Source organism: Euleptes europaea, chromosome 15 (assembly GCF_029931775.1).
Source record: "Euleptes europaea isolate rEulEur1 chromosome 15, rEulEur1.hap1, whole genome shotgun sequence".
Taxonomy (NCBI): Eukaryota; Metazoa; Chordata; class Lepidosauria; order Squamata; family Sphaerodactylidae; genus Euleptes; species Euleptes europaea.
In genome coordinates this window covers 6,786,190-6,799,385 of record NC_079326.1, presented here as the reverse complement: position 1 = coordinate 6,799,385, position 13,196 = coordinate 6,786,190, and the positions used below count along the sequence as shown (strand labels likewise).

At 41.0% G+C, this 13,196-nt stretch overlaps 1 protein-coding gene across 1 annotated transcript in view; it reads left to right on the top strand.

The window, feature by feature from the left end:
* CNTNAP5 (contactin associated protein family member 5) overlaps positions 1–12,207 on the top strand; it is a 603,640-nt gene extending 591,433 nt beyond the window's left edge. Inside the window, exons 22-24 of the mRNA XM_056861386.1 lie at positions 4,041–4,259; positions 9,496–9,567; positions 11,632–12,207. Of these exons, the coding sequence (XP_056717364.1) occupies positions 4,041–4,259; positions 9,496–9,567; positions 11,632–11,828 (488 nt within the window). The 3' untranslated portion in view covers positions 11,829–12,207. The remainder of the gene's footprint in view (positions 1–4,040; positions 4,260–9,495; positions 9,568–11,631) is intronic.
* The last annotated feature ends 989 nt before the right edge of the window (positions 12,208–13,196 follow it).

The following is a 13,196-nucleotide window of genomic DNA, read 5'->3' as shown; positions in this document are numbered from 1 at the left end:
GAGAAACTGGAAGACAAGAGAAAAAGAATATGCAACCCTGTTTACAATCCATTATGAGTCTAATCCACTATACACATGTTTTTCATGTTCCTGAACTTTAATATTTAACTCAAATGTTACAAGAAGTTTTCAAAACTGATATATCAAAAGTCGAGGTGAGCAAAATGAGACGAATGTGCCACCAAATTTGATAAAATCCTTCAGAAACGTGATAATACATGGCCTCCAATGGTACAATCTGCAGTTGGGATGTACAATGATTAGATAAGGGCAACAGGTCAGCAAGTCTGTGAATGATTAATAAGAAAGGGCTGCATATGATTAATTCTTTCCAGAACCCCAAGGTGCAATAGCTAATGAACCAGCTGACATCTCTGTGCCATTGCTATTATCTTATAGGGCACCATGCTGCCAGAGGTGCCAGATTTGAATTAATATGTAAAATTTAGCCTCCTAAAAACTTGTGGTTATAAAACATCCAGAAACTGGTTATTGCAAAAGGAAAGGTCATTAGCTTTGGAGTCCTAAGTGATAATTGCATGATCTTCATCTTGGGTAGCAACTTCATTATTGGACTTTTGCAACCAGCAAAATCCTCTTGTACCCACAGGAATTATATTATACAGTACCTTTCTTCCGGTGATTTAATTCCCTACATTTTTCATGCATTACTATACTATTTTTAAAATCAAAAGGTGCTTTAGAATATTAGCTTTATTTACTTTGAGTTTTTTCAAACATATTTTCCTTTTCCAACTCTTTTAAACAAATGTAGGTGCTTTTTTTCACTTTCTTTCTGACTTAAATTACAGCCATAATCCAAGTAGGGGCAAAAAGGTGTTGTGGTTATCAGAAGAATGATACAAAGAACAATGAATGTAAAACTTGTTCTTATTTCAGGGGACAGCAGATGCCAAGGGAAAGTCTAGGGTACATGAGGTGACATGAAGTTACAGCTTGTAACATGTTGAGGGCATATTCAGATGCATTTGGGGGAACTGACAACATTTTATTTGCACATTTAATTGTTAGCATTTCACACATTTATCCAAGAAGGAAATGTGACTACCATGTTACCCTGTGCAAAAGTAACACTTAGGTTAAGAAGCCTATTGTATCAAGCTTGTTTACAGGGAGAAAGATATATAATCATATATGTGTTTTTCCAGTCACCAATGACCTTCTTTCTATGAAGATAATTCACAGTGGGTAGCCGTGTTAGTCTGTTTGCAGTAGTCAAAAAGGGCAAGAGTCCAGTAGCACCTTAAAGACTAACAAAAATATTTTCTGGTAGGGTATGAGCTTTCATGAGCCACAGCTCACTTCTTCAGATACAGCTAGAATGTGAATCACATCGGTCTTTAAGTAGAGGAACAGTATGTAAATGTGAATAGCAGGCTTGATTGGATTAGGTGTGATATGCAGAAGAGTCTGTGATGTCCAGGGGAGAGATGGGTGTGGAGAAATCAGCATTGGTAATGGGCCATGAATGCAAGGTCTTTATTCAGCCCAGGTAAATGCATTGACTTTAGTTTGAATATCAACTGTAATTCAGCAGTTTCTCTTTCCAATCTCCCTTTGAAATTCCTTTGTAAGAGAACTGCTACTCTTAAATCTGCAACAGAATGTCCTGGAAGGTTGAAATGTTCACCCACTGGTTTTTGAATATTGTGGTTTCTGATGTCAGACTTATGTCCATTTAATCTTTGTCTAAGAGACTGACCTGTTTGTCCAATGTAGATTGTGGAAGGGCATTGCTGGCATGTGATGGCATAAAGCCCAGAGAGAATGACAACAGAACACCTCTGGTTGTCACTTATAGCTCCCAACTAAAACCAGTCCAACGTATTATTAAGGACCTACAACCAATGCTGGATTGTGACACTTCCCTCGCTGAAGCACTGGGGGGGGGGGTGTCCCTTTCTTGCTTACAGACAGCCGGCTAACCTAAAACAACTTCTCACCCATGATGATAAACTACTTAACAAGAACATGGACTCTGGCACCAAGGCCTGCAACAAACCAAGGTGCCAACTTTGCCCTCATATAGATTCTAGGAACACCATCTCTGGACCCACCAATGTCAGCCATACTATCTCAGGTTCATAGTCCTGCTCATCTTCTAATGTGATTTATGCCATCACATGCCAGCAATGCCAGCAATGCCTATAATGGCACCTGACTGGAATTCCCTTCGGTTGATGTTCACCTGACACATTCATTGCTATCTTTTTAGCATCAGGCAGAAACATCTGTATTCTTGGTGTGGGTAGGGTTTTCTTCTCTTGAAATGGTTATCACTGCTCCACCTGAATTATTTACTTTTAATATATATATATATATTATCCTGTTTACTGGCTAGTTGTTAAATAGATTGATTTTATTTATATTTGTTTCTTTAGTTTTATTATTTTATACATTATATATTTTGTAAAGCATTTTGGATACGCTTTTTTTAAGTGTAAGTATGCTTATATAAATTAATCACATAATTTTAGTTAATTGGATCATTATTTTATCCTACTCTAAAATCGGGCTCAAACTCTACTTAAGTGCGTTTGAGGAATACTGTTATCTAAATCTTCTTAAAATTAATTACTCTAAGACTAATGTCATGGTTTGTTCAAAAAAATGGTCACCCACCAGCTGGCGTATTGGTCAGGCCAAATTCCAACAGGTGAAGAGTTTTAAATATCTCGGCATTACTTTTAATTATAACCTCAAATGGGCAGTTCATAGATCCAGGATTACTAAACTAGGGGGAATCTCTTCAAACCAACTGATGTCCTTCTTTCTTTATAAGGGTAACCAGTATGTCCCCGCCGCAGTTAAGGTATTCAACTCCAAAATCTACCCCAGATTCTGTACGGTGTACATATCTGGGCCAATGTGTTCAATCGGGACTTAGAATCCATTCAAGCTAACTTTTTAAGAAAAATTCTTGGTCTCCCTCGCTGTGTCTCTTATTTTGCTATTACCTCTGAACTTGGTCAAAGCTTGTGTGAAACCAAGGCATGGCTGCTAACCATTCGTTATTGGCTTAAACTGTTTTTTAGAACAGAGCGTGGTTCTCTGATGTCTCTGCTGCTAAAAGAATTTCATAATACTTCCTGGGATTGTCTAATTCTGTCTAAAATAAGATCATCTGGAATCTCTGTGGAAGACCTGGCTTTAACTACTGAGGCCCATATTTTTAAAATTGTTAAACAGCGTTTCTTGGATATGGAGCGTCAGACGTTACTCCCCTTCGGTTGATGTTCACCTGACACATTCATTGCTATCTTTTTAGCATCAGGCAGAAACATCTGTAATCTTGGTGTGGGTAGGGTTTTCTTCTCTTGAAATGGTTATCACTGCTCCACATGAATTATTTACTTTTAATATATATATATTATCCTGTTTACCGGCTAGTTGTTAAATAGCTTGATTTTATTTATATTTGTTTCTTTAGTTTTATTATTTTATACATTATATATTTTGTAAAGCATTTTGGATACACTTTTTTTTAAGTGTAAGTATGCTTATATAAATTAATCACATAATTTTAATTAATTGGATCATTAAGTAAATAAGAAACCTGGATAGAGAAAACATGATTAATATGTGATGGCTTGGGTCAGGTGCTTGAAATGTTTCCCTGAACTTATCCTTAGTTTGACTTTGATAATCTTACAAAAGTACTATATTCATGGTCAAAGTGCTGCAACAACTCTGTGTGGTAGACCACTGTTATTTTTATTTTACAAATGGGAAAGTGAGGGGGGGAGTGAGAGTGCATTTGCTCAAGGTCGAAGAAAGCATTTGTGTAGGATTTCGGTCTAGAAGTCCCAGGTCCAAATTCAGCTGTCATTGTTCAATAAGTTAGTTTCATACTTATTCTAAAAGAAAAGCTAATGCAATGAGACATTTACGCCAGTGATAGATGTTTAAATTTAAGATTATATTTACATAATTGTATCATGATTAAGTAAATGAATGAAAACTAATCTCACATTCAATTACAGAAAGACAAACAGCCTCCCTTTGCTTGTATTTTACAGAGAGTCAGGGACTAGATCCAGAAGTTTCAAAGGCAAACTTGTTTGGATTTGTCGGATGCATTTCTTCTGTCCAGTACAACCACGTAGCTCCTCTGAAAGCTGCCTTGCGACATCCCAATATAGCCCCAGTGACAGTCCTGGGTTCCTTGATAGAATCAAACTGCATGTCTTCAGTTGAAGCTGATGTGAATACAGCAACTACAATATACTCTTCATCAGGTATGTTTAGCTGATATTGCTGAAGGTTTGTGTAATAAGATCTCAGTTTGATTGTTCTTTTTTATTCAATAATTGAGATGTGACAACAGAAGACAAGTAACTTAGAGGATCTATTCTTCTTTTGCTAATGGAAGCCAAATGCAAGGATAAATAAAATCAAAATATCCAACTCAATAAAAATGGGGGATGTTGCTAGTTCCAGTTATGCATGCGGTATCAGTGAATCAGTGCCAAGTAACTTCATGCTGTCATAAGAGAACTTTGGGGTTAATGAATGTGCAAAAATGTTCCATGTGAGTTGCTCCTAATGAACAAGTGATAGACTGATCAAAGAAATTTAATGGGATTCCTGATTAATTTGTGCACCCATGTTCGTATTTTCTAAAGACTCAAAAGTTAATAGCCTGGATTTGATCCACCAATAAGAAATCACATCAAATACTTCTTCTGCATAGGCAGTATAGAAGAAAAATTGTAACAGGGATGCTTACATAAGCAGATTTTGGTATTATTGTGACATCAGCTACTCCTATACCAAAACTTCTTTCTCCTAACAACTATTGTATGAATACAGTCCCCAGCAGCTGCTATGTGTTCCATACTGATAATTTTAAAAAAGGAACCCACCTCAAACAAAACAGTACATGTGCTATGATCTTGGTCCTATTCTCAGCACTAAGGTGACTGACAGTATGCCTTGTACCAATGCCATTTGGTGCAAGAGTTTAACAATAAGCCTAGGGTCATGCAAAAAAAAAAAAAAAAGGTAAATTTTGGGTTTATTGGGTCCGATTTTTTCTGGCAAACCCAAAATAAGCTGAATACCCACACCAGTAAATATGGGGTATTCGGTAAATGTCTGGGTTTACCAAAAAAAATCAGGCCCATTATAGTCTATGGAAAACTATTTTTGAAGCTCCTGTGGGGGCGTTTTTGGAGGAAGAGTTCCCAAATTTTCCAGGTAACTTGAAGGAACACTCCTTGCATGAACACTGATGTTTGGTGAAGATTGGGTCAGGAGGTCCAATTTTATGGGGTCCCAAAGGGGTTGCCCCCATTCCCCATAGGAAAACATTGTGAATATTTACCAGTATGGGTATTCAGCTTATTTCGGTTTACTGAAAAAAATCAAGCCTAACACACCCAAACCCAACATTTAGAAGAAGGAGAAGAGTTGGTTTTTATATGCCGACTTTCTCTACCACAAGGCAGAATCAAACTGGCTTACAATCGCCTTCCCTTCCCCTCCCCACAACAGACACCCTGTGAGGTGGGTGAGGCTGAGAGAGAATGACTAGCCCAAGGCCACCCAGCTGGCTTTGTGTGTAGGAGTGGGAAAACAAATCTAGTTCACCAGATTTGCCTCCACTGCTCATATGGAGGAGTGGGGAATCAAACCCTGTTCTCCAGATCAGACTCCACCGCTCCAAACCACTGCTCTTAACCACTACACCATGCTGGCTCTCACCAATTTACTGGGTGGTGGTTGTTTTTTGCACGACCCTATTCAGAAGCCAACTTTCTCTACAGTGCTGAAGGGCAGCACGTGAATGGTGATTATCTTGCCAATGAGAGGAGTTGCCCTTCTTGCTGCCACCTCATTCCCACCTCTTGGCACCCTAGTAGTGCCACCCTCGCCAAGCATCTTGGACACAGTTGCTTGGCGTCCCTTCCCTACCAGAGACCCTGCACTGCATGCAGTGGGGAGAGCACGAGGTGAGGTTGGTGATAGACTCTTCCCTCGGCTGGCTCCTGGCCCCTTGGCCACCAGCGCACCAGCCTCTCTCTTCCCCTGAAGAAGCACCACCAGGTGGTACTTTGTCAGGTAGTTCCGGAGTTCGGAGGTTGAGAGATGAATAAGGTCTCTCCCTCAACTGATCTGGGCCCTACACAGCTGGCACTGTGCATAACATGGATCCTCCAACATCTGGAATTGCTTCCAGGCTGAGGAAGTGAGGGGGCACCCATGCTGCCAAGCAGCTATGGGCACCACCAGAGCTGCCTCCTTTGAGAAGCTCAGATCAAACACACCATGTCTAGGGGATGCAGGGGGAGATGGTGGCGGGGGAAGGGGTTGAGATGACTGCAACGTTGGGTGCACCTCCATCTCTTACTCGTGCACCTCCTCTATCCTCTCCTCCTGTCTCCCCTTGGAAGGAATGCTGGCGTGTGAAGGTGGTGGTTGGCCCAGCACCTCTGCAAACTCCTCCACCACCCTCCTGGACCTTGAGGTGAGCTCCGAAAGACTAGTGTCCATGACGCTCAGCCCCAAAGACAGCCCAGGCTGCTCCTCCTACTCCTGCTGCTGGGAAGGGTCAACAACAGCAGGAGGAGGAGGGACAGCAGGTCAGGGGAAAGCTGCAGCCCTCCCTCTCCCCTTCCCCTCCACCCATCTAGTCTTCTCCTTAACTTTGCCCCCGGGACCCTTCTGAGCTGCACCCCTTGCCATTCATTGCTCCCCTGGGCCAAACTCTGGCTATTTGTAATGCAGGGAAATTAAGGTCTTAGCTACCTTTCCTGTAGTATGATCAGTCCCTGGCCTCAAAACTTTGTATGAACCCTCCCCCAAAAAAACTGATGAGTTCCTGGTCTAGGCCTGTCCAAGTTTAACCTCTCACACTGTCATGGAGATAGAATTAGGAAACTTTTAAAAAATGGGAAGCACCTGCACTGAGGACATGAACACTGTGCTCTGCAAATGAATTCACAAGGAACAAGGAGGAGTTTTTTCTACAAACGACTGCTTCCCTAACCCTGGAACTGTAACTCTAATCTCAGCTGGCCTCAATAGAGCCCAGGAGAGCTTGCCAATTAATTTTTAAGTTGGCCAATGGATGGAGGGAAAAAATGTGAGCCGGAAAGCCTCTCTACTACGTTATTGATATAGAGATTGAATAGTAGAGGGACCAAGACACAGCCCTGTTTGACTCCTTTACTTACTAAAATTTTGTTTGTCAAAGAGCCTGAGGGCACTACTCTGATTTGCGCAAACATATCCTTGTGCAGCCTATGAAGCAGGAATAGCAAACTACTGTCAATATTCAGGGCCCCTTGTTTTGTCCAGAGGTGGTTCCTGCCTATGGAATTGAAAGCAGCAGCCAAATCCACAAACGCCACATACAGCGCCTTTGTGGGACCATTAATGCCAACAGAATGGCAACAGAGAACTAGGGCTATTGAAAAAAAAAATTTCTGCCTGTTGGATAACTAATCTAGTAGCTTCTTGTACATGGATTTTTCATGCACACCACCACTGCGTCTACAAAGATGCTCCACCAATTAAGTGAATAGCATCACTCTATGAGAGCAGTCTAGACATACACTGGAGTTCCAAGAGAGCTCTGGACTAGAGCTAAAGAACAACATATCATTTTTATGAACATGAAAATTGTGAATTCTTCTGTAGTAGTGTAGTGGTTAAGAGTGGCAGACTCTAATCTGGAGAACTGGGTTTGATTCCCTACTCCTCCACATGAGCGGCAGACTCTAATCTGGTGAACTGGCTTTGTTTCCCCACTCCTCCACATGAAACCAGCTAGGTGACTTTGGGCTAGTCACAGTTCTCTCTGAACTCTCTCAGTCCCACCTACCTCACAAGGTGTCTGTTGTGGAGAGGGGAAGGGAAGGTGATGGTAAGCCACTTTGAGATTCCTTAAAGGTAGAGAAAAGTGAAGTATAAAAACCAACACTTCTTCTACTGTCTTCCTTGCTTACAACCCTTTGCTGTGCATGGACAGAATTTGACTTTGAGATCTGGATTGACAGTCACTAGGAAGCAAACAATAAAACTGATCCCTCTGCAAATCCCTGTTTCTCGCCTCCCATTACCTAGGCCATTTATCCTTGGTAATTAGCAGCTCGTTCCAGGCTGACTTGCCCCACATTTTTTTTTTAGTTTTTCACGCTGAACCGTCATTCAGGAAGTGACTGCGAAGCCAGCACATACCTGCTTCACATTTCTTAAGAGCCCCTTTAACACAACCTTTTGTATTTGATCCACCCCCGCCGTGAAGAATCCCCTCAAGGAACCATGCAAAATTGCAGCCATGTGTTAGCTATGCACACGGTGGTTGCTAATGGCTATGCAAACAGGAACAAAGGAGCCGGCGAGTGGGGGTGGGGGGGGTGGAATTTCTCCTTTTGCACCTGGACCATGAATAGACATTTTAAAGGTCGCATTTAAAAGAAGAGCTTTGAGCGAGCATCAGAATTGACCCTGCATAAATGGCCCTAGATTCTGAAACAGCTATAAATGTTCCCAGTTTCATCAATATCTCAGTTTTATATTCCATAATACAATCATGTCAAAGAGGATAAAGTTCCACAATTTTACAAGCAGAGTGTTTTGGTCACAACCTAAAGAATCATGTTCTTGGCTAAGCCTACCAAATTCATCACACTGCAGTAAAACTACTTGCTATTCAACCATCAGTTTTCTGAAATTCCTAGGTGTCCAACTACACATTGGTCCAAAAGGGGCGGGGGTCATATTGCAGTGATATTTCCCTTTGTCTAAACTTTCAGTTGTGTTAGCATTGCTATGGGTTCCAATCCACATTTTCCCTATCTTGGTATTCCTTCCTCCAAACTGCTGATTACTTTACTCCACTGAGAACAGCATCCCTATAAGTCTTGAGTGCAGTATCCATGCAAGGAAGAGATGCTAAACCCTTTCCACTCAGGCTAACTGTGCACTGAAAATCACCTCTAAAGTGCATCAACTTCAAACGACCGAGAAGAGTATAACATTGCAGTACTAGGGGGCTTTATTTTCCTAATAATCAGAAAAGCAGCTAGTTCGGGGAGAGATTTAAACACGTGAACCTGCTTTACATTGAACCAGCCTATCAATGCCTGTATTGTCTTCTGTAGATTCTTGGGAATAAATCAGGGACTTTCTGCATGCAAAGCAGATGCATTTTGAATGGGGAGGAATGGCCCAAGGAAAAGTGGTGAAGCTGTCAATACTCTTCTCCAAATTGCAGCTTTCCATGTTTTTTTTCCTTTAAAAAAGTCAAACCAAAATGACTGTGTGCAATATATCTGTTGGCCTTCACAGTGGAACCCAAGAAGATAACCCAAGAAGGGTAGCTCACAAGTAAAGATTCCATTGGCTGTTTCCATGTATCCAGTTCTCTGATTCCAAGAAAGTATTTTGACACTTATTTGCAGGAGAAAAAAATGCTTCTAAGAACACAAATATAAGATAATATGTTGTGTCCTTAATGAATTGCAGATCCATTTGGGAAGGCAGATGAGAAAGAGCCACTTACGAATGCTGTCAGGAGTGATTCAGCTGTCATTGGAGGTAATCTCTCTCATGCATGCATACATACATGCACTCACGCACAACTGAGCAGAAACCCTTTTGTCTAATGTGACTTATTGTTGGTGATTTGCATGTTCTGGTGATTCTCTCTCTTCCTCCATTTCTAGATTTTCCATGCAATCCTGAAAGGGGGGGGGGAATAAAGCACCATAGGAGCCAGCATAACCCCATAATCCATACTACTTTGTGCTGTGATAAAGAGGCACAGACGCCAGCATGGGGGCACTTATACCGGCGCTGCAGAGCAACTCAGTAGTGTGGGCCTTGGCCACTGGCTCTGCCACGTGGGCAGCAAAAGCCCAAAAGCAGATGCCCATGCCAGTGTTGAGGGAGGGGTGTTCCCAGGGGCAGAGATGACATTAGTCAGTTTCCAAAACCCTTTCGTCCTGGGAATGCTTCTCTATGCTGTAGCTTTGCCATGCTAGCAAAATAGCTGGCCTAGCCCTGAGAAACTTCGAGGAGGTGTTTCACAGGTTTTTATTTTTAAATATTTTATTTTGTCAATTTTCTGGCCAGGAAGCCTCTGAGGTGGCAGAGCAGCTGCACTGCTCCCAGCCATCAACTAATTACCTCCTCTTCAGGAATGGGCTATCCGTGTGCTTGTGCCATATTTTGTGTGCCTGTTTGCTGCTATTACATGGTCTCTTCAATATACTTTTCAAGTATATATCAGTCAATTTTCTGGTTTGAAACAATATTTAAGCTATCTCTTTCAGTAGTTTACATCAATCCTCAGTTCCCACCACATATTCTTATTCATCTACAAGTAATTCTGTATATTTACACATATAGATTTTGGGCTACTTTGCACACTACTAGGCTAATGCTCTATGGAAGAAAATGAGAACTGGATCTGATATACTGATGGGTGTTTGGAACCATTATAGAAAGTTCACCCGAAACATCCATATAGTGTTTCAGTGAAAAATGAAAAAATCATTGTTCCAAACTTTTAGAAAATAATTGAAAATAGCACCACTGTGATTATAAATCCATGGTCTACCTACAGTTAGAATACTGTTTCAGTCTTCTGTCACACAAGGACAGATGTCACAATTTGAGAAAAGTATCATGGGTTTCTCAAAGATTCATTTGATTGTCTCAACCCACCCCTATGTCAAAGCACTATTAGGAAGAATGTCATCAAACCTTATGGCCCATTAGTCTTCCCAATTAAGAAACATGAATTAGTATACCTAAGAAGGGAGTGATGAAATCAACACCATATCTATTCAATTTGACCCTCCAAGCCCAATGGATTAAGCACCCATTTGTGACTAGATGAAGCAGAAGCAGCTATTTAGAGTGAAACTGAACATGAATAACTTAAATCCCTGAACTCTTTATAGCTGTGAGCCCAAACTGCTTGGCAGCTTCAGTCACTACCTCTGTGAGCCAAAATGCATTAAAAATGGTGCTCAGTCATCCTAACAGAAATAAGATAACTACATGCATCTATTTAGGTATCTTCTTTCTAGCATAGCTAGTTGTCTGGCAGTGATATCCTGCATAGTAGTGGCATAGCAGTGATATCCTGCACACTCACTGTAGTCAGGTGTCAGCAGCATTTGCTGAAACTGTGCTAGTGTTGGGCAGGATACAGCCATAACTTGGCTAACTCTGTGATAAGACTGGGTAGAAAGACCAGGCACAGCCAATTTTGACTACTGTAAGTCTCTGTATTACCCTGACCTGGATGGCCCAGGCTAGCCTAATCTTCAGATCTCAGAAGCTAAGCAGGGTCGGCCCTGGTTAGTACTTGGATGGGAGATTTCCCAGGAACACCAGGGATGTTATGCAGAGGAAGGCAATGGCAAACCACTTCTGTGAGAATTGTGCCTTGAAAACCCTCCTGGGTTGCCATAAGTCGGCTTCGACTTGACAGCACTTTGCACACACAAATGTCTCTGTGGATTTGACAACAGGCTCCAACATAGCAACCTTCATGGATTTTACAGCATGTTTGGATCTGCTCATGAGTAAACAAATCACAGCCCCTCCATCCTTCCCTTTGTGTTCTTATTGCATTTTCCTTTCCCCCAGGTGTTATAGCAGTTGTGATCTTCATCATCTTTTGCATTGTGGCCATTATGAGCAGAGTTTTTTACCAGCACAAGCAGACACATCGGAGCAGCCAGACGAAAGAAAAGGAATATCCAGAGCACCCTGACAGTTCTTTTAAGACTGATGTTGACTTGCGGAACACAGTGACCGAGTGCAAACGAGAATACTTCATCTAATGGACCCTGGAGCTCCTTGCTACACTTTAGCATTTTTTTTATTATGATGATGGTGATTGTTTTATTGCCCATCCATTTCCTGGGAATTTCCCCACCTCTTTGGAAAGAACCCACTTTGCATAGAAGAGATCAGCAGCAATACAATGCCTCATTCTCTTCACCAAAACTCACCACAGTTAATGCCTAACAGTTAAAGCAACTGTGTGTCCTACCTAAGTTCCACATAACATGCATGGTTGACTGTTCCTTTCTGGATTTTGTCAAGCATTGCTTTCTGGATCCATTTACTTCACCATTCCATGTCGGACCTGAGTGATATATACTAGAGGTAACGTGTGCAAGCTAACTCTGTAGCATCACAGCTATTGCAACAAAGTAGTGGGAAAGAATAAGACCAAATTATTTCATTTTGTTTGTTGTATGTTTAAAAGGAGGCAAATTCTCCTTATTTTGCTCTTTGGCATAATACTTCTGTTTCATGTTGGTGGTACTGTGTTGATTTTGAGAGGTGAGGATCCAGAATGACATTTTCCCCCACCTTATCTTTTGACACTCTTGCTCCTTTTCTTCCCTGTTCCCCTTTTGCTGTAACTTTTAGACTTCAAGATTCATCCTCCTTTTAAAATGTGCTAACCCTGATCAACAAACAGTAATTCAACAACACTTTTCCATTGCAACACCCATCTCGTTAGGTTGGCTGTTTGGAACCATTATCTTACAGTGAAGTAAGGAAACCAGCACATTGAGTTTAATGGATTTTAGATGTTAGGGGAGTGTCTAGTCCTAAATTACAGGGGAAGAAAAGGCAATGATGCTTATGATTGACAACTTCACATATTTGGGAGCAAGACTTCCAAAATTAGTGAGATCAAGCATCAAATGCAATGTAAAATATACAGATCACATTCCAGTATGACATATAACAGAAACCCAAACATCTCAAAAATTATATGGAAGAAAACATGGCTTTCATGATCATGTCATGATAAAAAAGCCCCCACCCACAATTATGTAGCATTTTAGTTACAAAATGAAACCTCAGGGACCATACTAAGTCTTTCCATTCATCTCTAAGAATGCCAGATAGAACTCATGATTAATTTAAGCTGATTACAGAATTCAGTTTGATTTTTTAAAAAAAATCCAAACAAAGAAAAATGTATTCTTCCTTGTTTAACAACCCAGCCAATTTTTATTTGAACGCTCAAAGCACAGGTAGTATTTCTGCAAGTTGCTGGAGCTCAGCCTTTTAGCCTAATCATATCATTACAAGATTAACAGTGCAATCCTGTGCAGTGTTGAAATTAATGAGCTTAGACTGGAGTAACTCTGTATAGATTGCATGGTAAGTACCTTGACTTGACTTAA